Consider the following 25,933-nt stretch of genomic DNA (forward strand, 5'->3'; position numbering starts at 1 on the left):
ATTATTGAGAATTGATTCAAATAATCATGATTTATTGTGTAGACTATACATCTACGATTTAGGTCATTTCATTGATCACATCAAACTATTCCTCGTAAAATGTGTCATATATGGCGTTTTTTATCATCTGTGTGCCCGCGTTATTTTCAGGTCACAGACATGAGCAAATGCTTTGTGAAAGGAGATTTCTGGTGCAGCTTGTTGGGGGTTCCGCGCAGTGTCATTATAGCCACATCCCCGCTTGCGCGCATTCATTGAATGAACGGATTGCTATGTCAATCGTGGATAGGAGGAATGCGCTGATCTCGGGAACTATAGAGCAGACACGGGAGGACCTGAATTAGTGGCATCGATGAGCCAAACTGAGGCAAGAATCTTCATATTTTGGAATATCTATTACTAATGTTAACGCAAATATTATTTTAATATTGAATGTTTTGTTAGGATATGCTTTTGACTATATGGACGTAGCCTACTGTAGTTTTTTAAGTCGTGCTAAATTTACCGGTAGGTATCCCATGCGCGCAATGACAGGCAGCGGATAGACGACAGAAGGATGTATCCGAATTGTGTGTGAAAAGTTTAATTTAGGCAGGAAAGAATAACACCATATTCAAACCATCCGGCCAACATTATCAGAAATGGTTGGCTGTATCACCGTTATGCGCATGCAATAACCCTTTTTAGCCTATTGTTTTATTGTATGGCTAGTCAAAATCAAATCAAATTTTATTTGTCACATACACATGGTTAGCAGATGTTAATGCGAGTGTAGCGAAATGCTTGTGCTCCTATAATATCCCATATATTATTGTATACCCTACACATGTATAGAGTATTACTATATGGCAAAAGGTGTAGGCCTACTTTATTATGCTGGTATACTGCTGTGGGTGTGGTGTCAACTCTGTTCCACTGGTCAGTGGGTCAATATAGAGCAGTGCAGATACTCAAATTGGATGGAGTCCTCTTTCAAAGATTCTGCATGTTGATAAAAACAACATATTTTGTACCCTATATTTTATCAATGGTTTATCCTTGATACATCATGATTTAACATAATAAAACTACTAATTAAATGGTTATTTTGCTAATAGATGCTTGAAGCTGGGTACTCTCCAAAACAAGGACCTCATTAGTTACAGCCACTGTGCTTGAACAGATAAAGTGCCCCTAGGGCTTGCAGGGGCGCATTGAGAGCAACAGCTTCATCTAGGCCCTAGGGACTTGAACAGACTTGTTCCTCTCCTGCGTGTTGTCAAGGAGACAGCTGGTTGATCCATGATCACTGATGGTTCATATTTACATACCCCATGTGGGGGAAGGAGGGATACACTAGCAGGGCTGGAATGGCCATCTGTCATTTTGGGAAATGCCAGATGGGCTGGTTCATTTTTAGCCCAGTGGGCCTGTCTAACTCAGATTTTTTGTGCAAAATCATCTATTAATAATGTGGGCCTCAGAGAAAATATGGCCTGGTGTAGGGGCCTTGAGGAAAATAATATAATAATAATAATAATAATATATGCCATTTAGCAGACGCTTTTATCCAAAGCGACTTACAGTCATGTGTGCATACATTCTACGTATGGGTGGTCCCGGGAATCGAACCCACTACCCTGGCGTTACAAGCGCCATGCTCTACCAACTGAGCTACAGAAGGACCACAAATTGGGCCAGTGTGGGAACCTCAAGGAAAAGAAAGGGCAGGTGTGTTAGACATGTCAGGGCTGATTTCCGGTCCCAGTCTGCCCCTGTACACTAGCCTATATTGACAGTCCTTAGTGATTTCTGGTCTCAGTCTGCCCCTGTACACTAGCCTACAGTATTTTCACAGTGATTTCTGGTTCCAGTCCGCCCCTTTACACTAGCCTATATTCACACTCCTTAATTATTTGGCTAATAATGGGGGCCTCAAGGAAAAAAATGGCCTGGTGTAGGAGCCTCGAGGAAGAAAATGGACCAGTGTAGGGGCCTTGAGGAAAAAAATGGGCCAGTGTTGGAGCCTTGAGGAAAAAAATGGGCCAGTGTTGGAGCCTCAAGGAAAAGAAGGGGCAGGTGTGCTAGAAATGTCAGGGCTGATTTCTGGTCCCAGTCTGTCCCTGTACACTAGCCTATATTCACAGTCCTTAGTGATTGCTGGTCCCAGTCCGCCCCTCTACACTAGCCTATATTCACAGTCCTTAGTTACCCTCTCCTCGCTTGTTCCTAACAGGAAAGGCTTCTGTGGTCAAATGTATGTGGCCTGTTCGATTTCACTGTCAGTTAATATCAGGCCAATAAAAGCTCTCCATTCTCTGAGGCCTATAGAGCCATTGCACTTTTGTTGCAGTGGTCACTTTCTGCATGCCACAGGCAGCCCAGGTCTCTCTACGACACAACTTATTTTCAACCTCTGGTTTGCCCAGAAATGAGTTACCTCACGTCAATCGATAGGAAGACCAACTTGCGTGGTCCAACTGGTCTTACCTGCGTAGTTGTCTTTTTTTGTAAATGGCATTACATTTTAATGGAGACAAACATCCCTTTTAGTGATGTGGCATTTTGTAGAGATGGTTGCAAGTGCTGGTGCTTGAGCACTCATTCTGGTGTGTGTGTGGCATCCCCACCCCAGATGGAGATGTCTGGGGTTCCGGCCGGGGTGACACGGAGGACTGGGACAGTGAAGAGGACGATGTGGGGGGGCCTGAGGCAGCAGTGGAAGCTACTGGGCCTGTTTGAGATTGACCAGCAGCACGAGTTCTACAGCCTCACCTCTATGATGAAGGAAGGTCTCTCTGCAGCCGTGCAGACCACCATCGACAACCCACCACCGGTGAGCACCAACCACGGGTCACATTAGGTTTGGTGCAAGTATTCTAAGTAAATTTTACTAAGCATGTTTGCACCACGTTAAAAATCTGACCTGTTTATTTCAGTGGAGGATAGAACACTTAAAACAGCTAGAACACGAGACTGTCTTCACTTACACCTTGTTTTTAATCCTTTGTGTTTAATGCCCTGTGTACAGGTATTTTACAAACGTCACACCCAGTGCAAACACGTGGTAGATTAAGATGTTTTACAAGGCTCACAAGGGATAGACAGTTTGATCTGGGCATCGTGTTGTCAGCGTGCATAACCATGTACAGTGGTCTGAAACTAGTCAAAAACATGTTTTAAATGGTCCAAACAAACAACAATATACCTGTCATATGCCATTGTCAACATTTTCATGTTTGGTTATTTACTGGATACATTTTGATTTCCTGGTAGCGGGTAACTGTTGACTCACTCCACCTCCATCAAGTTCGCCCAGAGGACCATGAGAAGGTCAACAGGGGTGGGGATGTAACATGAACAAAAGGAGCTCATCAGATAGAGCCATGCTCCATCCACCTGTATTACTCATGGCTTATGGCCCCATACAGAAGAACCCTGGGTCATGTTCATTAGGCAGCAAACGGAAGAAAATGGACTGGAACAGGGAGTGATTACCTGGACTTTTCCAATAAGAAAGGCTCAAATTGTTATGGTTCTCATAGTTTGTTAGCCGCTTGTTAGCTTACTACTAGCTACAATGGCACCTTCTCTGCAACAATTGTTTTGTTTAAGACGTATGCCCAATTTTGACTTTACATCATTGAGGCGTCTTTGGATTACAATCTGAAAACCTGCTCCCTACTATTTGCTCTGATGACTTGCCCGTGCGGATCTGAGAAGGCGTTGAGGCGTTACCATATTGCTTTCACCCAATCCGGTGGCCTCAGATCCACCAAAAGTCATCAGCACCAAGGTCAGATGGAAAGTTGCTAAGTATCCGGTTTGGAACAGAGTATTTGGCTGAGCTAGGGGAGGTGCCTATTAGTAGCTTGTGCATTTGCTTTGTTTAACTGACAAACACTGTTGTTGTCCCTACAATAGAGAAGGGGGACAAAACAGGATTATATTCGCAACCTGATCTCAGAGCATTTTGTATTATTCTGTAAGTAAAACCGAGACACCCCATTTAGTATGATATGTTACTTTTTCGTATGGCATGTATTCATTTGTGGATGTCTATCACCCATTTGGTATGATATGTTACGAATTCAATTCGTATTATATGTTACGAATATGCAAAACATACAATATGTCATGAATTCTAGATAGGTGGCTAACGTTAACTAGGCTAAGAATTAGGGTTAAATAAAAATGTAGGAGTTAGGTTAAAGTGTTACGGTTAGGGGAAGGGTTATCTAAAAGGGTTAAGGTCAGGGGAAGGGTTAGCTAACATGCAAAGTAGCTAAAAAGTAGTAAGTAGTTGAAAATTTGCTAATTAGTTAAAATGCTAAAGTTGTCTGTGATGAGATTAGAATTCTCAACCTTTGGCTTAAGTAATCATCTGTTTAATGTAACCATACCAAACATAACATAATATATCATAACATATAATATTATGGCCACCCAAGTGGCGCAGGTGTCTAAGGCAATGCATCGCAGTGCTAGAGGCGTCACTACAGACACGAGCTCGATCCCGGGCTGTATCACAACCGGCCGTGATTTGGGAGTCCCATATGGCGGTGCACAATTGGCCCAGCGTTGTCCGGGCTCGGGGACGGTTTGGCCGGAGTAGCTTTACAAGTAGGCCGTCATTGTAAATAAGAATTTGTTCTTAACTCACTTGTCTAGTTAAATAAAGGTTAAAAAACATGGACTGTCTTGGATTTACGAACAGAATAATACGAAATGCTCTGAGACCAAGCTGATATTAGAGCCAAGTGGGACTTGGATTTGGGTGTAATCATGAGAACTTATTTGCAGAAACCATTTTACATTGGCGTTTGGTTGCTGTGCCAGATCCTATGGTGCTGAATACGATTTTTATATATTTACATTTTTTTCCACACACACACACACACACACACACACACACACACACACACACACACACACACACACACACATATTCAAATGGAGCCTGCTGACTCAGCAGTGTGATACATGAATGTCCAGTCTGTTGTCTCTTACTCACGTATTATCTTACACACACACACACCCTGTTGACCCACCTCTGGTAGTGTGTTAACTCATTGTGTCGCAATGTTTAGATTTCATGAAAAGTTGAGAGGAGTTCAACAGGAAAGGTATCTGTACATTTTTGTTGTTGGACTGTCATTGCTGTTAATTGTCTTTTTTTCATATTTAAAAATGTAGCTGTGTAGAACATTCACCTTCTGTATCTCAGTTGGTAGAGCATGGCGCTTGTAACGCCAGGGTAGTGGGTTCGATTCCCGGGACCACCCATACGCAGAATGTATGCACACATGACTGTAAGTCGCTTTGGATAAAAGCGTCTGCTAAATGGCATATATTATTATTATTATATTATTCACAGAATGTTAGTAGTGAATACAACATTTAAAATAGCGAAAACATAAAACAAATGCCTTCTTTTTAGAATGTTAGATGTATCTGACCCACAGTGATTGTAGCAATGTTTATTGCTTTGCATAATTGGTATATGTTATAGGTAACCATTATTCAATTTTTTTTTATTTTTTTATCATAGGATGAATTGTCAGAAGATGATTACAGATTGGAAGTCACTCAAATACATAAGGTATGCTGATTTCCAAAAATCTCTCTACAGCAGGTAGGTATCTAAAGGTATCAGCAGGTATCTAAATAGAGCCAAGATATCGTGTGGAGTTCCTCAAGGATCTATTCTTGGGCTGGTTGTTTGACCTACATCCATGACCTTGCTGCGGTATCTATCACCTTATTTCCATTACTGTTTGCTGATGATACCAATCAGATCTGAACTCAAAATAACTCTCTCTCTCTCTGTCTCTGTGTGTGTAGGACTTTAAAATGGAGACATTTGCAGGGCCAGTGTTTGCCAGCTTGCGTCGCTCCCTGGGAATGACAGAAAAGGAGTATCAGCATTCTCTCTCCTTCGATGGCTCATACCTGCAGTTCATCAGCAACTCCAAAAGCAAGGCTGACTTCTTTCTGACGTGCGTAAGCATATTCTACTCCTCTCTTCATCTCTCCCTTTCCTGCTAGAGTATATCTCTCTCACCACACATAGACATACAGCAATAGTGAAAATATAGAAGAGTTCCTTTGTTAGTCCTATTTTGGTATTTTATTATGGATCCCCATTAGCTGCTGCAAAAGCAGCAGCTACTCTTCCTGGGGTCAACACAAAACATGAAACATAATACAGAATGACATAATACAGTACATCAATAGACAAGAACAGCTCAAGGACCGAACTATATACATTTTTTTTTAAAGGCACACGTAGCCTACATATCGATGCATAAACACAAACTATCTAGGTCAAATAGAGGAGAGATTTTGTGCCGCAAGACCCCTGCTGGCATGTCTGGTGCGATAAGTGTGTGCGTCAGAGCTGTGTATAAGTTAACTATGCAAACAATTTGGGATTTAACACAATGTTTCTTATAAAAAGAAGAAGTGATGCAGTCAGTCTCTCCTCACCTCTTAGCCAAGAGAGACTGGCATGCATAGTATTTATATCTGCCCTCTTGTTACAACTTCTAACAATGGTGAAGTTGTAGTCAAGCGCAGAGAGCAGGTAATTCAGTACGTGGATATTTTATTCCATAGACTGTGGAGCCACGACATGCAAAACACCAGGGTGCATGAAACAACCCGTCCCAAAATACAACGGACTAAAACTGTCCGGAGAAATACTGATAACACTCATACACTAGATAATACACACTGTCCTTCTGTAGCTCAGTTGGTAGAGCATGGCGCTTGTAACGCCAAGGTAGTGGGTTCGATTCCTGGGACCACCCATACGTAGAATGTATGCACACATGACTGTACGTCGCTTTGCATAAAAGCGTCTGCTAAATGGCATATATTATTATTATTATTATAACAGAAAACAAGCCCGCACAAATACCCAGCGGGCCTAGTGCCCTTAAATAGCCTACAAACAAACACTAACTCAAAACAGGTGGAACCAATTAGACCCAATTAACAGAAACAAAAGGAAAGGGAATCGATGGCAGCAAATAGGCCGGCGACGACGACCGCCGAGCGCCGCCCGAACAGGAAGAGGCACCATCTTCGGCGAGATTCGTGACACCTCTGATTACAATTAAGAGCAAAATGTGCCGCTCTGTTCTGGGCCTGATCTCTGCATCTGTCTTTCTCTTCCAGGAACAATAAGTGTTTTTTCTTGAAGACCCAGAATAAGAGAGAGGTGAAATTCCTCCTGTCCAATTTGAGAATCTACATGGAGCACCTAGAGAAGTATCCCCATTCACTACTGGTCAAGTTCTTAGGTAAGACTAACAGGATGGACTCTCATGGAAAATCTTTGTATCTGTTTTAGTTCTCTTAGCTACCATAACTTTGCATTTGACTGACTTTCGGTTTGTTTTCAAGGTGTCCACAGGATAAACATTTCCCATAGGAGGAAGGTACAGACTGACTATAGATTGTTATTCATAGGCATAGTGTGTGTAATTATCTGCAACTTTGATCATGCCTTGTCTTACCCTTTTCACAGAAGTACTTTATTGTAATGCAGAGTGTTTTTTATCCTGACGATCGAATAAATGCCAGGTAAGCCTGTTTCAGAGTTAAACCAAAAAGTCTGGAGTAGGGACTATATTACAGGCTCTGGTAGCAATACTGCTATACTGACTTTGTTCTCTGTTGTCTTTTGTTGCAGGTATGACATCAAGGGTTGTGAGGTGAGCCGGTGGACAGACCCCGCCCCTGAGGGTAGCCAGGTTATTGTTGTCCTCAAGGACTTGAACTTCAAGGGCCAGTATATCACTCTGGGTAAGAGGAACGAATCCTGTCATAGTATGTTACAGCAAGCGTTATTTCACATGTGTACCAGATGACTGACTACAATGAAAAAAATACATTACAGGTATATTGTAGTAATTGAGATAGGCCAGTCTGGTCATGCTTATAGCAGAGTAACATCCATTTTAATAACCCATATTGTTACACTGTAACAGGTAGTAAGTGGTACATGCCGTTATTTCATATATATGTTTGTGCTGATAGACCAGCAGCGGCCGTGGCTGCTCCGGCAGGTGGAGATTGACACGTCGTTCTTGCAGAGACTCAACGTGCTGGACTACAGCCTCCTGGTGGGCCATCAGCCCCTGCACCAGGACGAACGCCACCAGGGCCTCTCTTTTGCCACCCTTATCATGCGCACAAAAAAGTGGGTGGAAATTGTATTTTAAAAAATATATATTTCTTGATGTTTACCCCCTCTCCTCTTTAACCTTTTCAGATGGTTGTTGGTTTCTATTAACTCTGGTTACCCCTTCTCCGCTTTAACCTTTTCAGATGGTTGTTGGTTTCTATTGACTCTGGTTACCCCTTCTCCTCTTTAACCTTTTCAGATGGTTGTTGGTTTCTGTTGACTCTGGTTACCCCCTCTCCACTTTAACCTCTCAGGTCAGTGATCACTGGCTCAAGCCCCACCCATGCGGACATGCCCACTGTTCCAGGGGTGGTCCCAGAGGAAGACTCCAACCTGTCGGTGTCAGAGATGGATGGTGGGACAGGAAGTGGCAGCGTTGCCGAATCACGGGGAGGAAGTGACCCGGGCAGTGCCCTTTCCGGGAGAACCTGTACTGAGCAGCCGACCGGGTCGGTCACAGATTCGATGGTGCTCAGGGACTTCCAGGCCCAGAACCGCCGGCTGCTGCCCAACTTCAAGAACCCGCTACACGTCATTGATGGACCGGAGCATCGCTACTTTGTGGGCATCATTGACATCTTCACTGTCTACAGCTTCAAGAAGAGGCTGGAGCATTGGTGGAAGAGACTGCGGCACCCAGGGCAGGCCTTCTCCACCGTCAGCCCCACCTCTTACTGCCTTAGGCTCTGCCAGTGGGTACAGGACCACACCAAGTAGACTTAGAAAAAGGGGAGGATGAGGATGGTTAGTCCCAGTAGCAGACTGTCTGCCCAAGAACAAACGTTTGCATGCACACAAGTTGGACACTGACCAGAGACATGAAGCTATGCTTTTAAAGCACTATAATTTCAGATTGATCAAGGAGCAGTTACTTTCATGTTTCCACATCTCCAGACCAAAGCTAAAACAAATATAAACCATTATATACAAATATAATATTCAGCATTGCAAATTCATGGGTTTCCTTTTCATATTCTTTGTTAAGTAAACAAAGAAAAAGGTGCGACATTTATAATCAAGTGCTATGAATTAATTAGCTGATTCTCCAAAGTATAATCGTTTTTTAATTGTTGAAGTTCAATTAGCAAGTGAATGCTGAAAATCAAAATAATTGTACAAATTTGCCACCTGATATGGATTTATTTTTATTTTTACAATTGTACTTTGAAGTGTTTATACCTGTGCAATTTTGTTGTATTTTTAAAAGCTGTGTTTTCACTGTTCAACTGACCAAGTGAATATACTCTCCCGATATGACTGTGCAGTGTGTATGTATATATATACAGTGCCTTGCGAAAGTATTCGGCCCCCTTGAACTTTGCGACCTTTTGCCACATTTCAGGCTTCAAACATAAAGATATAAAACTGTATATTTTTGTGAAGAATCAACAACAAGTGGGACACAATCATGAAGTGGAACAACATTTATTGGATATTTCAAACTTTTTTAACAAATCAAAAACTGAAAAATTGGGCGTGCAAAATTATTCAGCCCCTTTACTTTCAGTGCAGCAAACTCTCTCCAGAAGTTCAGTGAGGATCTCTGAATGATCCAATGTTGACCTAAATGACTAATGATGATAAATACAATCCACCTGTGTGTAATCAAGTCTCCGTATAAATGCACCTGTCTCAGAGGTCTCAGAGTAGTCTCAGAGGTCCGTTAAAAGCACAGAGAGCATCATGAAGAACAAGGAACACACCAGGCAGGTCCGAGATACTGTTGTGAAGAAGTTTAAAGCCGGATTTGGATACAAAAAGATTTCCCAGACTTTAAACATCCCAAGGAGCACTGTGCAAGCTATAATATTGAAATGGAAGGAGTATCAGACCACTGCAAATCTACCAAGACCTGGCCATCCCTCTAAACTTTCAGCTCATACAAGGAGAAGACTGATCAGAGATGCAGCCAAGAGGCCCATGATCACTCTGGATGAACTGCAGAGATCTACAGCTGAGGTGGGAGACTCTGTCCATAGGACAACAATCAGTCGTATATTGTACAAATCTGGCCTTTATGGAAGAGTGGCAAGAAGAAAGCCATTTCTTAAATATATCCATAAAAAGTGTTGTTTAAAGTTTGCCACAAGCCACCTGGGAGACACACCAAACATGTGGAAGAAGGTGCTCTGGTCAGATGAAACCAAAATTGAACTTTTTGGCAACAATGCAAAACGTTATGTTTGGCTTAAAAGCAACACCCTGAACACACCATCCCCACTGTCAAACATGGTGGTGGCAGCATCATGGTTTCGGCCTGCTTTTCTTCAGCAGGGACAGGGTAGATGGTTAAAATTGATGGGAAGATGGATGGAGCCAAATACAGGACTATTCTGGAAGAAAACCTGATGGAGTCTGCAAAAGCCCTGAGACTGGGACGGAGATGTGTCTTCCAACAAGACAATGATCCAAAACATAAAGCAAAATCTACAATGGAATGGTTCAAAAATAAACATATCCAGGTGTTAGAATGGCCAAGTCAAAGTCCAGACCTGAATCCAATCGAGAATCTGTGGAAAGAACTGAAAACTGCTGTTCACAAATGCTCTCCATCCAACCTCACTGAGCTCGAGCTGTTTTGCAAGGAGGAATGGGAAAAAATGTCAGTCTCTCGATGTGCAAAACTGATAGAGACATACCCCAAGCGACTTACAGCTGTAAACGCAGCAAAAGGTGGCGCTACAAAGTATTAACTTAAGGGGGCTGAATAATTTTGCACGCCCAATTTTTCAGTTTTTGATTTGTTAAAAAAGTTTGAAATATCCAATAAATGTCATTCCACTTCATGATTGTGTCCCACTTGTTGTTGATTCTTCACAAAAAAATGCAGTTTTATATCTTGATGTTTGAAGACTGAAATGTGGCAAAAGGTCGCAAAGTTCAAAGGGGCCGAATACTTTCGCAAGGTACTATATATATATTGTTTTTAATTTAATAAAATGTTGTATTCTTTGTGCGGTCATGGCAAGGTCAGTATAAAGGGTTAACGTTTAAAAGTGATGACAAACGGTAGTCATAAAGGTTCTGTTCCCCTGCTCAGACATCGTTGACGCATGTCAGATCTTACAATGCCTGGATAAGTATTTTACATATCAGCTAACCACATCATATGTCATAGCAATCTGGTGCCCGACTGCACAGTCGATGACGTGGCACGCAACCATTGGTTGATGCATGCACTGTCTGAACAGGGAAACACAACCTTTATAAGACTGCCTGGTTCTTATGATGACCAACACATTTTTTTAAAGGGAAAGTTCACTTCTGGAAATTGTATCTTATTTTTGACTTACCTAGGGAAGAACCTGGACACTCTAGGTAACACCGTAGGGAACTTGAAAATACACAAATTGAACTATCAGAAGGGATATTACTCACACTGCCCAGTTTTTATGGTGAAATGTAGGCTAAAGACTTATTCTTGCTGTTAGAAAATATAACACAAATGTGCTTTAAACCTCTTGAGGTGCTCCATTCTGTACCTCACCCTCGACACCCTGTGTCAGTCAGGGAAATATGAGGATTGTTTTTCACAACTCTGTCTGGGTCTGACTGTTGTTTGAAAGTAAGGCACTGTATTTACAGGGTTTAAGTTGTCTAGAAACAGAAATATATTCTATCCATGAATAGAATTGACTTTACATCCTATTTGACTGTAAGATGTAGCATACAAAACATCCACACAAAGTTGGGGAAATAAAATACCCTGATTTGAGGACTAAGTTATGTGGTCATTTTTACAACATATTCACTAATATAAGCTACTTCGTAATGGTGTGGATGGATGACTCTAATCTACCATCTATACTCTCTCCTGGCTCAACTTGTTGACCCCTGGTAAAGTCATGTTTGTGCCTTCTGTCTATAATAGCCGTGTGCTGAAACCTTTGCTCAATGCATAAATAACTTTGAGTTAAGGTGTGTGTGAACTTTGCTTATTTGCTTACGGGCTTGTATCTAACTCTCTGAAGGTACCCTCTCTCTAAAGGTAGTTCAGTGGTTCCCAACCTTTTTTGCTTACTGTACCACCAACTGAATTTTGCTCTGCCCAGAGTACACCTAAAGTACCCCCTCAAATCCCTAGTTGGGAACCACTGCTCTTTTTTATTTTTATTTTTTCACCTTTATTTAACCAGGTAGGCTAGTTGAGAACAAGTTCTCATTTACAACTGCACCTGGCCAAGATAAAGCAAGCAGTGCGACACAAACAACAACACAGAGTTACACATGGAAAAACAAGCATACAGTCAATAATACAATAGAAAAAGTGCCTTGCGAAAGTATTCGGCCCCCTTGAACTTTGCGACCTTTTGCCACATTTCGGCCTTCAAACATAAAGATATAAAACTGCATTTTTTTAAAGAATCAACAACAAGTGGGACACAATCATGAAGTGGCGACATTTATTGGATATTTCAAACTTTTTTAACAAAGCAAAAACTGAAAAATTGGGCGTGCAAAATTATTCAGCCCCCTTAAGTTAATACTTTGTAGCGCCACCTTTTGCTGCGATTACAGCTGTAAGTCGCTTGGGGTATGCCTCTATCAGTTTTGCACATCGAGAGACTGACATTTTTTCCCATTCCTCCTTGCAAAACAGCTCGAGCTCAGTGAGGTTGGATGGAGAGTATTTGTGAACAGCAGTTTTCAGTTCTTTCCACAGATTCTCGATTGGATTCAGGTCTGGACTTTGACTTGGCCATTCTAACACCTGGATATGTTTATTTTTGAACCATTCCATTGTAGATTTTGCTTTATGTTTTGGATCTTGTTGGAAGACAAATCTCCGTCCCAGTCTCAGGTCTTTTGCAGACTCCATCAGGTTTTCTTCCAGAATGGTCCTGTATTTGGCTCCATCCATCTTCCCATCAATTTTAACCATCTTCCCTGTCCCTGCTGAAGAAAAGCAGGCCCAAACCATGATGCTGCCACCACCATGTTTGACAGTGGGGATGGTGTGTTCAGGGTGATGAGCTGTGTTGCTTTTACGCCAAACATAACGTTTTGCATTGTTGCCAAAAAGTTACATTTAGGTTTCATCTGACCAGAGCACCTTCTTCCACATGTTTGGTGTGTCTCCCAGGTGGCTTGTGGCAAACTTTAAACGACACTTTTTATGGATATCTTTAAGAAATGGCTTTCTTCTTGCCACTCTTCCATAAAGGCCAGATTTGTGCAATATACGAGTGATTGTTGTCCTATGGACAGAGTCTCCCACCTCAGCTGTAGATCTCTGCAGTTCATCCAGAGTGATCATGGGCCTCTTGGCTGCATCTCTGATCAGTCTTCTCATTGTATGAGCTGAAAGTTTAGAGGGACGGCCAGGTCTTGGTAGATTTGCAGTGGTCTGATACTCCTTCCATTTCAATATTATCGCTTGCACAGTGCTCCTTGGGATGTTTAAAGCTTGGGAAATGTTTTTGTATGCAAATCCGGCTTTAAACTTCTTCACAACAGTATCTCGGACCTGCCTGGTGTGTTCCTTGTTCTTCATGATGCTCTCTGCGCTTTTAACGGACCTCTGAGACTATCACAGTGCAGGTGCATTTATACGGAGACTTGATTACACACAGGTGGATTGTATTTATCATCATTAGTCATTTAGGTCAACATTGGATCATTCAGAGATCCTCACTGAACTTCTGGAGAGAGTTTGCTGCACTGAAAGTAAAGGGGCTGAATAATTTTGCACGCCCAATTTTTCAGTTTTTGATTTGTTACAGTGTGTGCAAATAGTTTGTTACAGTGTGTGCAAATAAGGGAGGTAAGGCAATAGTGGCAAAATAATTACAATATAGCAATTAAACACTGGAGTGATATATGATCAGAAGATGAGTGTGCAAGTAGAGATACAGGGGTGCAAAGGTGCAAAATAAAATAAATAACAGTATGGGGATGAGGAAGTTGGATGGGTTATTTACAGATGGGCTATGTACAGGTGCAGTGATCGGTGAGCTGCTCTGACAGTAGGTGCTTAAAGCTAGTGAGGGAGATATGAGTCTCCAGTTTCAGTGATTTTTGCAGTTTGTTCCAGTCATTGGCAGCAGAGAACTGGAAGGAAAGGCAGCCAAAGGAGGAATTGGCTATGGGGGTGACCAGTGAAATATACCTGCTGGAGCGTGTGCTACGTGTGGGTGCTGCTATGGTGACTAGCGAGCTGAGATAAGGCGGAGCTTTACCTAGCAAAGACTTATAGATGACCTGGAGCCAGTGGGTTTGGCGACAAATAAGTAACAAGGACCAGCCAACGAGAGCATACAGGTCGCAGTGATGGGTAGTATATGGGGCTTTGGTGACAAAACGGATGGTACTGTGATAGACTGCATCCAGTTTGCTGAGTAGAGTGTTGGAGACTATTTTGACATTGCCGAAGTCAAGGATCGTTTGGATAGTCAGTTTTACAAGGATATGTTTGGCAGCATGGGTGAAGGATGCTTTGTTGTGAAATAGGAAGCCGATTCTAGATTTAATTTTGGATTGGAGATGCTTAATGTGAGTCAGGAAGGAGAGTTTACAGTCTAACAAGACACCTAGGTATTTGTAGTTGTCCACATATTCTAAGTTAGAACCGTCCAGAGTAGTGATAATGGACGGGCGGGTGGGTGCGGGCAGCGATTGGTTGAAGAGCATGCATTTAGTTTTACTTGCATTTAAGAGCAGTTGGAGGCCACAGAAGGAGAGTTGTATGGCGTTGAAGCTCGTTTGGAGATTTGTTAACACAGTTTCCAAAGAAAGGCCAGATGTATACAGAATGGTGTCATCTGCGTAGAGGTGGATCAAAGAATCAACCGCAGCAAGAGTGACATCATTGACATATACAGAGAAAAGAGTCGGCCCGAGAATTGAACCCTGTGGCACCCCCATAGAGACTGCAAGATGTCCGGACAACAGGCCCTCCGATTTGACACACTGAACTCTATCTGAGAAGTAGTTGGTGAACCAAGCGAGGCAGTCATTAGAGAAACGAAGGCTGTTGAGTCTGCCGATAAGAATGTGGTGATTGACAGAGTCAAAAGCCTTGGCCAGGTCGATGAATACTGCTGCACAGTGTTGTCTCTTATCAATGGTGGTTATGATATTGTTTAGGACCTTGAGCGTTGCTGAGGTGCACCCATGACCAGCTCAGAAACTGGATTGCATAGTGAAGAAGGTACGGTGGGATTCTAAATGGTCGGTGATCTGTTTGTTCACTTGGCTTTTGAAGACTTTAGAAAGGCAGGGCAGGATGGTTATAGGTCTGTAACAGTTTGGGTCTAGAGTGAAGAAGTGGAGGAATCTCAGACGATACGAAAGAGTGGTTGAACAGACTAGTAATAGGGGTTGCAACAATGGCGGCAGATCATTTTAGGAAGAGATGGTCCAGATTGTCTAGCCCAGCTAATTTGTAGTGATCCAGAATTTGCAGCTCTTTCAAAACATCAGCTGTCTGGATTTGGGTGAAGGAGAATCAGGGAGGACTTGGGCTAGTTGCTGCAGGTGGTGCAGGCAGAGCTGTTGGCCGGGGATGGGATAGCCAGGTGTAAAGCATGGCCAGCCATAGAGAAATTGATAGAGGAATTCTAAATTCCTGTGTGTTTTGTAGCCAAAACCAAATTCACACTCTTATCTATTTCATGATAAGTTGTAAGTTTATCATTTGCATGAATTAGCAAGAGACCAGTCTTAAAAACAAGTTCAGCATTTATTCTTGATGAGTACTGACCCAAAATACAAAGAACATTACATTTTAAAGAGAGAACATAAAATGACGTCATCAGTTTCATACTCTCTCCCATCCTCACAATTGGCGCAGTGTATTCAGGTCTGGAGATCTTCTACTCCCCTCATAAAACTACATTCCAACCTGTCTAAAAGATATACTTTTCTCCACTAATGGAACACAAACCAAACATTCTTATCTGTCTGAAAAGCTATCTCATCTCTCCCCCTTAAACCCGCAAGGTACAGACAATTAATTTGTGTTTACTTACATTTTCAGTAACAGCTTAACCAAGAGCCCATACATTTCATATCATAACATAATATAATAGTATCAGAATAAATGGTTTTAATTGAAATGTATACATTATTAATCATTTCATCTATAATTTCCTTCAACAGAAATGCTTATTGAAATTCTTGATTATTGTGGATTTATCAGTGGTGACAGTGTTTCCTAGTCTCAGTGCAGTGGGCAGCTGGGAGGAGGTGCTCTTATTCTCCATTGATTTTACAGAGTCCCAAAACATTTTGGAATTAGTGCTGCAGGATGCAAATTTCAGTTTGAAAAAGCTAGCCTTTGCTGTCCTAACTGACTGTGTATATTGGTTCCGGAATTCCCTGAAAATGTGCATATCACGGGGACTTTGAGGAGCAACCAGACATTGCACTTGACACATTTATGAAATGGCTTATTCCAGTTACTAATAAGCATTCACCCATTAAGAAAATTACTGTAAAAACTGTTACATTCCCTTGGATTGATGTGGAATTGAAAAATGGTATGTTTGAGAGGGATGAGGCAAAAGGAATGGCAAATAAGTCCGGCTGCACAAGTGTACTGCAAATTGAGAAAAGTGACGAAACTGAATAAAAACAAAGAAGAAACTACACTATGAAACAAGGATAAATGACAAAGAATGATAGTAAAAAGCTTTGGGGCATGTTATGAATTTTTTGGGCAAAAAGGCAAACTCATTGAATTAGATAGCTCATTCATCACAAAACCTACTGATATGGCCAATTACTTTAATGATTTTTCTTTCATTGGCAAGAGTAGCAATCAGGCATTACATGCCAGCAACAAATGCTGATATTACACATCCAAGAATAACTGATCAAATTATGAAAGACAAGCATTGTAATTTTGAATTCCGTAAAGTGGGTGTGGAATATTTTTTTTGTCTATCAACAATGACAAGCCACCGGAGTCTGACAACTTGGATGGAATATTAATGAGGATAATAGCAGATGATATTGCCACTCCTATTTGCCATAATCAATCTAAGCCTACTAGAAAGTGTGTGCCCTCAGGCCTGGAGGGAAGCAAAAACAGTTCCGCTACCCAAGAATATTGAAGCCCCTTTTACTGGCTCAAATAGCCAACCAATCAGCCTGTTACCATCTCTTAGTAAACTTTTGGAAAAGAATGTGTTTGACCAAATACAATACTATTTTACTGTAAACAAAATGACAACATACTGTCAGCACACTTATAGGGAAGGACATTCAACAAGCATGACATTTACACAGAATGACTGATGATTGCCTGATGACTGATGAGAAAAATGTATGACAAAAAGACTGTGGGAGTTGTTTTGTTAGACCTAAGTGCGGCTTTTGACATTATCGATCATAGTCTACTGATGGAAAAATGTGTTATGTCTTTACACCCCCTGCTATATTGTGGATAAAGAGTTACCTGTCTAACAGAACACAGAGGGCGTTTTTTAATGGAATCCTCTCCAACATAATCCAGGTAGAGTCAGGAATTCCCCAGGGCAGCTGTCTAGGCCCCTTACTTTAAAAAAAAATCACTAATGACATGCCACTGGCCTTGCGTAAAGCCAATGTGTCTATGTATGCGGATGACTCAACACTATGCACATCAGCTACTACAGCGAGTGAAATCACTGCAGTACATAACAAAGAGCTGCAGTTAGTTTCAGAGTGGGTGGAAAGGACTAAGTTAGTCCTAAATATTTCAAAAACTAAAAGCATTGTATTTGCAACTAATCATTCACTAAATCCTAAACCTCAACTAAATCTTGTAATAAATCATGTGTAAATTGAGCAAGTTGAGGTGACTAAACTGCTTGGAGTAAATCTGGATTGTAAACTGTCATGGTCAAAACATGTTGATACTACAGTAGCTAAGATGGGGAGAAGTCTGTCCATAATAAAGCGCTACTCTGCCTTTTTAACAACACTATCAACAAGACAGGTCCTACAGGCTCTAGTTTTGTATCACCTGGACTACTGTTCAGTCTTGTGGTCAGGTGCCACAAAGAAGGACCTTAGAAAATTACAATTGGCTCAGAACAGGGCAGCACTGCTGGTCCTTACACGGAGAGCTAACATTAATAATATGCATGTAAATCTCCCATGGCTCAAAGTGGAGGAGAGATTGACTTCAACACTACTTGTTTTTGTAAGAAGTGTTGACATGCTGAATGCACAGAGGTGTCTTTTTAAAATATTAGCACAGCTCAGACACACATGCATACCACACAAGACATGCCACCAGAGGTCTTTTCAAAATCTTCAAGTCAAGAACAGACTATGAGAGGCGCACAGTACTACATAGAGCGATGACTACATGGAACTCTATTCTACAGGTACAGTGCCTTGCGAAAGTATTCGGCCCCCTTGAACTTTGCGACCTTTTGCCACATTTCAGGCTTCAAACATAAAGATATAAAACTGTATATTTTGTGAAGAATCAACAACAAGTGGGACACAATCATGAAGTGGAACGACATTTATTGGATATTTCAAACTTTTTTAACAAATCAAAAACTGAAAAATTGGGCGTGCAAAATTATTCAGCCCCTTTACTTTCAGTGCAGCAAACTCTCTCCAGAAGTTCAGTGAGGATCTCTGAATGATCCAATGTTGACCTAAATGACTAATGATGATAAATACAATCCACCTGTGTGTAATCAAGTCTCCGTATAAATGCACCTGCACTGTGATAGTCTCAGAGGTCCGTTAAAAGTGCAGAGAGCATCATGAAGAACAAGGAACACACCATGCAGGTCCGAGATACTGTTGTGAAGAAGTTTAAAGCCGGATTTGGATACAAAAAGATTCCCCAAGCTTTAAACATCCCAAGGAGCACTGTGCAAGCGATAATATTGAAATGGAAGGAGTATCAGACCACTGCAAATCTACCAAGAACTGGCCGTCCTTCTAAACTTTCAGCTCATAAAAGGAGAAGACTGATCAGAGATGCAGCCAAGAGGCCCATGATCACTCTGGATGAACTGCAGAGATCTACAGCTGAGGTGGGAGACTCTGTCCATAGGACAACAATCAGTCGTATATTGCACAAATTTGGCCTTTATGGAAGAGTGGCAAGAAGAAAGCCATTTCTTAAAGATATCCATAAAAAGTGTTGTTTAAAGTTTGCCACAAGCCACCTGGGAGACACACCAAACATGTGGAAGAAGGTGCTCTGGTCAGATGAAACCAACATGGCAACAATGCAAAACGTTATGTTTGGCGTAAAAGCAACACCCTGAACACACCATCCCCACTGTCAAACATGGTGGTGGCAGCATCATGGTTTGGGCCTGCTTTTCTTCAGCAGGGACAGGGAAGATGGTTAAAATTGATGGGAAGATGGATGTAGCCAAATACAGGACCATTCTGGAAGAAAACCTGATGGAGTCTGCAAAAGACCTGAGACTGGGATGGAGATTTGTCTTCCAACAAGACAATGATCCAAAACATAAAGCAAAATCTACAATGGAATGGTTCAAAAATAAACATATCCAGGTGTTAGAATGGCCAAGTCAAAGTCCAGACCTGAATCCAATCGAGAATCTGTGGAAAGAACTGAAAACTGCTGTTCACAAATGCTCTCCATCCAACCTCACTGAGCTCGAGCTGTTTTGCAAGTAGGAATGGGAAAAATTTCAGTCTCTCGATGTGCAAAACTGATAGAGACATACCCCAAGCGACTTACAGCTGTAATCGCAGCAAAAGGTGGTGCTACAAAGTATTAACTTAAGGGGGCTGAATAATTTTGCACGCCCAATTTTTCAGTCTTTGATTTGTTAAAAAGGTTTGAAATATCTAATAAATGTCGTTCCACTTCATGATTGTGTCCCACTTGTTGTTGATTCTTCACAAAAAAATACAGTTTTATATCTTTATGTTTGAAGCCTGAAATGTGGCAAAAGATCGCAAAGTTCAAGGGGGCCGAATACTTTCGCAAGGCACTGTAATTGATGCTAGCAGTAGAATCAGATTTAAGAAATAGATTAAAAAAATACACCTTATGGAACAGCAGGGACTGTGAAGAGACACACACACACACAGGCACAGACACATATACACATGATAAGACACACACTCTACACACATGTACACATGGATGCTGTATTGTAAATATGTGATAGTGGAGTAGTGGCCTGAGGGAACACACTAAATGTATTGGGTAAAGTGCTATGAAATGTAATGTCATGTAATGTTTTCAAATGTATATAACTGCCTTAATGTTGCTGGAACCCAAGCTAATGGGGATCCTTAATAAATACAAAATAGAAATGTAGTTAGTACAGGGCTTGAACAAAAGCCTGCATACCAAGTAGCTACCCTGGAGGATGGTTGCCACTCTTGATATACAGTAAAATATTGCAACATTACAACCAAATACTTTTTTCTTTATAAAATGATACCCTCATTCAATGAATCAGGGATCAAATGGATACATATCTAGTTAGCTATAGTTAACTAGCGAGATAACTGCTAGTTAGTCTGTTGCCTGTCATTATTTTATACCTGCTGCTGAAATGTAGTGCTCTCTCTCCTCTGGCAATGGCCCACTCCTACAGACACACACGCAATACACGCAGACACGCACTGAAGGGTCATTCTGATAATGGCTGACGTAGATTTTTAAGTGATTGGTAATATTTCAATTATCATGAATTACATGAACAAAGTCATTAAACTCATTTCCATAACTTTTCATGACCTTACAAACCCTAATTTGACCATTTGGAACAGCGCATCATGCGCATTTAGGCTGGAACATTTTCAATGTGTGCAATCTTGAACAGCCTACTGTCATGCATAGATTCACAGACTAGCGGCAAATAAACTTGAACAAAGCAGAATCAGGAAATGAATGCCCACTCTCCATTGCTATTCAATGCAGATCCCACCTTCATTCCTCTTTGGTCAACCTTTTTTGCCTCGGTGTGTGAACCTGTGCCGGCAATAGGCTACTTTGTTTTATAGAGGAGCCGGTATGACGCTCCGGACAGCTCCGGCCCAAGTCAAGCACTGGTTACGAATTCCAATTTGGTCATACTGTGTATCATTTAGTTATTTGATTGAGATTTTATGACCCCTTTAAGTATCCGCCCCAAAAATTACAAAATGATTTGATAAAAATATTGAATTTAGCCTTTACTACTATAGCCCATAGAAACACATTGTATAATACATTCATAAATGGCAAAAAAGACAGTACAAAATACATCATCATAAGGAATATGGTTTTGAAGTGTCTGTCCTATAGACCCCTTTCCAGTACACGACACTGACGTTAGGCGAGACTCTAGGCTGCAGTAAGAAAGCCATTGCCATCTGCACCCATTCAACATAGCCTAGATTTAAGTTTTTATTACTTCTAAACAAAATAACTTTTTGGTGTTCTCATATGCTTACAATGATTTTCTGATTATTGCATGAACAGTCGCTAAGATTATATTTGGTTGTGATCTTTGCAAAATAACTATTTTGGATGCAGCGGTTGTTAGCTAGAATGCTAACACTCATTGACATAGATGTAGCAAAAGCTAGCCAAAGAGACATTTTACTGGTTGAAGTTGAAGTGTTTTCTATGTATAATGCAGTTGATTTGCGATGATGACACAAACATTAAATTAAGCAGAACATTCATATGAGCCTTAAAATCCAATTATAATCCAAAAGTAGCGTGAAATGCACTCATAAGCAACATGTAAATAAAGGCTTTTTCTGCTGGCGTTTTATAAGAACTCCCCTGTGTTATTCCACCAACTTGCATGCATCCCCTCGTGCGGCAATGTTTGCAAACACAGAAAGAGGTCTATATCTAGGAGATATAAGAAAGCCCAGGAAATATATATACATTTTTTAATATATATTTTTTGGACACATATTTAACCGTTTATTTTTGTTGGTACAAAACTACTGTACCTCCATACTTCCATTTGTTTGTATGGGCTACCTTCAAACAAGTTCTGTGACACTTGTGGGGATCGTAGAATAAAACGGAGAACACCATCTTGTTATTGAGTCATTTGTTGACCGCTAGGATGCTACAGACGTTTTCGTGAGAAGACAGATTTGCGGGATGTCTCATGTTCTGACAAACACCGCTGTAGCTCAGCCACTTCCCACCGTACAGTAGATGCAGAAGGCCGACATTAGTGCATGCAATGGATTGAGCTGCAGCCCAAATTAAAAACAACTTGATATCTCTAGTTTAAACTGACAGATTTTGATGGGGATTTTTTAAATTATGTTAGTTAGATTCACGGTCAATAGACTCAAGATTTCTTAAGTTACCTTCTGTCTTCTGTAACCATACCAAACGTAACATATCACACTAATTTGAGACCAGGCTGTGCGTTTGTGTACCGCATCATCCCGGATTTACATTTACTATGATACATCTAGTCTGAGACCAGGCTGTGCGTTTGTGTACTACATCATCGCATCTGCGCGACAGGACTCCCTTTGCAGGGGACAGTAACAAGCCGAAGAAGCGTTGCACACACTGATACGATGGATTTCAATCTCAAAAAGCTTACTTCTGATGCAGGAGTCTTCTTCACTCGTGCAGTCCAGGTATTTAGCAAATGTGTTGTTTGAAATCCCATGAATATTTTTTTTGTCGTGCTCTGACCGAGGTGCGTAGTCTGTAATTATTTTATTCCGAAACGGATTGTAATGGGTCGTCTTTCTCATATAACGCTGCAAACACCAAATATAAACGGTTACTTCAAAAATATTTAAGAATAGGGAATGTTTTTCGTTTAGGTTTTTCTCACCGTTAACGCCATTGTAAGCCGATAATTCTGGTTAAGCCCTTCTCCATTATTTATGTCTGTTTTCGACCGTAGCGCCGAGGGGTGCATGTGACGGTCACCAGGATACGGGGCGGCGACTCCTCTAACCGTTACTTTACACTCCTGTCAGAGAATTGTAGGGCTAGGCTACTAGACCTGTCTGCTATACATTTCTATGCATCATGCCACTGGTTGTCATTGCAGTCCTCACTGAAAAAAGGCGACATTTTTTGTTTTATGCTGTATTGAGTGGGGACTAATAATGGTATGTGTATCAGCCAATGTCTAATTCCTCAGTCATTGGTCCTATTCTAATCATAGGATTGACCTGTCATGTTTTCCTGTCATCCGGCAGGTACTGTAGTTTAGCGATTAGAGAGGCGAGCCCGGAGGGTTGCCAGTTTGAATCCCAGGACCGAAGGGTATCAAATCCTAGATGCCATTGCCTGCAATTGTGCCCTTGACCAAGGCATTTAACCCCCCCACAACAACAGCCCCCCTCTCCAAAACCTGTATGAGTGTGTGTGCATTCGGCAATTATTCAGACCCTTTCCCTTTTTCCACGTTTTGTTACATTACAGCCTTATTCTAAATGGATTTCCCTCACCAATCTACACATAGTACCACATAATAACAAAGCAAAACATTGTTTTTTTTGTTGTTGCAAATTTATTAAAAAGAACACAGAAAAATACCTTATTTATGTGAGACTCGAAATTGAGCTCAGCTGCATCCTGTTTATTTGATCATCCTTGGTGTTTCTTCAACTTGATTGGAGTCCAACCACCTGTGGTAAATTCAATTGATTGGACATGATTTGAATAGACACACACCTGTCTATATAAGGTCCCACAGTTGACAGTGCATGTCAGAGCAAACACCAAGCCATTAGGTCGAAGGAATTGTCCGTAGAGTGCCGAGACAGAATTGTGTCGGCACAGATCTGGGGAAGCGTACCAAAACATTTATGCAGCACTGAAGGTCCCCAAGAACACAGTGACCTCCATCATTCTTAAATGGAGAAGTTTGGAACCACCAAGACTCTTCCTAGAGCTTGCCGCCTGGCCAAACTGAGCAATCGGAGGGGAGAAGGGTGACCAAGAACCTGATAGTCACTCTGATAAAGCTCCAGAGTTCCTCTGCGGAGATGGGAGAACCTTACAGAAGGTCAACCATCTGTGCAGTACTCCACCAATCAGGCCTTTTATGGTAGAGACTGAAATCACTCCTCAGTAAAAGGCACATGACCGCCGCTTGGAGTTTGCCAAAAGCCTTTTGACACCTAAAGGACTAAGACAATGAGAAAAAAGATTCTCTGATTTGATAAAACCAAGATTGAACTCTTTGGCCTGAATGCCAAGTGTCATATCTGGAGAACCTGGCACCATCTCTACGGTGAAGTGTGGTGGCAGCATTATGCTGTGGAGATGTTTTTCAGCGGCAGGGAATGGGAGACTAGTCAGGATCAAGGGAAAGATAAAAGGATTAAAGTACAGAGAGATCCTTGATGAAAACTTGCTCCAGAGCGCTCAGGACCTCAGACTGGGGTAACGGTTCACCTTCCAACAGGACAAAGACCCTAAGCACACAGCCAAGACAATGAAGGAGTGGATTTGGGACAGGTCTGTGAATGTCCTTGAGTGGCCTAGCCAGAGCCCGGACTTGAACCCAATCAAACATCTCTGGAGAGACCTGAAAATAGCTGTGCAGCGACGCTCCCCATCCAACAGCTTGATAGGATCTGCAGAAAAGAATGGGATAAACTCCCCCAAATACAGGTGTGCCAAGCTTGTAGCATTACACTCAAGGCTGTAATCGCTGCCAAAGGTGCTTCAACAAAGTACTGAGTAAAGGGTCTGAATACTTATGTAAATGTGATATTTTTTTTAACCATTTGCCAAATTTCTAAAAACATGTTTTTGCTTTGTCATTTTGGGGTATTGTGTGTAGAATGATGAGGAAAAGCAACAATTTAATATGTTTTAGAGTAAGGCTGTAACGTAACAAAATGTGGAAAAGTCAAGGTGTCTGAATACTTTCTGAATGCACTGTATATATACACTGAGTGGACAAAACATTAAGGATGGCTGCTCTTTCCATGACAGACTGACCATGTGAAATCAATAATCCCTTATTGATGTCAATTGTTAAATCCTCTTCAATCTGTCTACATGAAGGGGAGGAGACGGGTTAAAACATTTTTTTTTTTTTTAAAAGCTTGAGCGTTGTTCACGCTCAACATGTTTGTGCCAGCATCCCTGTGTGGAATGTTTTCAGCACATTACCTTGTTTAGTCCATGCACTGACGAATTGAGGCTGTTCTGGGGGCAAAATGAGGGAGAAGGGGGGTGCGCGCAACTCAACATTAGGAAGGTGTCCTTAATGTTTAGTACACTGTGTATGTGTGTCTTTCCGAGGGGTTGGGTTAAGATAAATTTCAGTTGGACCTTCTGTGCAATTTACCATTAAACTGATCCCACTGTGTAGCTCAGTTGGTAGAGCATGGCTGTTGCAGCGCCAGGGTTGTGAGTTAGATCATAAAAAAAGTTTTTTAAAAATGTGTGTTTAAATGACAACATTTTTTACAAATATTATCATTAGGCCTATCCACAACAGGACTAGTATGCTACCACTCTCAGTACTTTTTCAACTTGGAGTGGTATAAAGTAGGCCTATTTGGAATTTAGTGTTTCTCTGGCTTCTAGGAATTGGATGTTTTCACAGGGCTTACATGGCTGCCAATGGATTGAATAGCCTGCAATGTAGGTTTTCAATGGTCAAACAAGTCCACACTGTACAGGTTTTGGTAAAGCAAGTGAACAATACAGCATCATGTGATACCACGAGTATGAGAACATTTATTTTTACTGCTCTAATTACAATGGTAACCAGTTTATAATAGCAATAAGGCACTTCAGGTTTGTGGTATATGGCCAATATACCACGCTAAGAACTGTATCCAGGTACTCTTAGCCGTGGTATATTGGCCATA

At 41.4% G+C, this 25,933-nt stretch overlaps 2 protein-coding genes across 11 annotated transcripts in view; both read left to right on the forward strand.

The window, feature by feature from the left end:
* Nucleotides 1–91: 91 nt before the first annotated feature.
* On the forward strand, nt 92–19,340 carry pip5kl1 (phosphatidylinositol-4-phosphate 5-kinase-like 1). 2 transcript variants are annotated; one of them, XR_008142807.1, is made up of 11 exons: nt 92–367; nt 2,615–2,815; nt 5,531–5,581; nt 5,824–5,978; nt 7,162–7,286; nt 7,390–7,424; nt 7,514–7,569; nt 7,679–7,791; nt 8,026–8,188; nt 8,428–9,883; nt 18,910–19,340. XR_008142807.1 is itself a non-coding variant. In XM_035775606.2 (10 exons), the coding sequence occupies exons 1-10, from the start codon at nt 353–355 to the stop codon at nt 8,888–8,890; spliced, it is 1,377 nt and encodes a 458-aa protein (XP_035631499.1). In that variant the 5' UTR covers nt 92–352; the 3' UTR covers nt 8,891–10,959. The 2 variants fall into 2 exon arrangements, 1 of the variants encoding a protein (XP_035631499.1); XM_035775606.2 differs by lacking the exon at nt 18,910–19,340 and having other exon boundaries at nt 8,428–10,959.
* A 3,241-nt stretch (nt 19,341–22,581) lies between these two features.
* LOC118387351 (endophilin-B2) overlaps nt 22,582–25,933 on the forward strand; it is an 88,374-nt gene continuing 85,022 nt past the window's right edge. For 2 of the 9 annotated variants that reach the window (XM_052525359.1, XM_052525360.1), the window contains exon 1: nt 22,587–22,720. In XM_052525359.1, coding sequence (XP_052381319.1) covers nt 22,658–22,720 — 63 coding nt within the window. In that variant the 5' untranslated portion in view covers nt 22,587–22,657. Of the gene's footprint in view, nt 22,721–25,933 lie in introns of all 9 variants that reach the window. The other 7 variants (XM_052525363.1, XM_052525357.1, XM_052525362.1 and 4 more) reach the window with 5 other exon arrangements.

Source organism: Oncorhynchus keta, chromosome 9, assembly GCF_023373465.1.
Source record: "Oncorhynchus keta strain PuntledgeMale-10-30-2019 chromosome 9, Oket_V2, whole genome shotgun sequence".
NCBI classification, from domain to species: domain Eukaryota; kingdom Metazoa; phylum Chordata; class Actinopteri; order Salmoniformes; family Salmonidae; genus Oncorhynchus; species Oncorhynchus keta.

Coding starts and splice junctions, on each gene's coding strand:
- pip5kl1 (XM_035775606.2), top strand. Junction 5,979..7,161: donor AAGGCTGACTTCTTTCTGAC/GTGCGTAAGCAT, acceptor TTTCTCTTCCAG/GAACAATAAGTGTTTTTTCT. Junction 7,570..7,678: donor GACGATCGAATAAATGCCAG/GTAAGCCTGTTT, acceptor CTTTTGTTGCAG/GTATGACATCAAGGGTTGTG.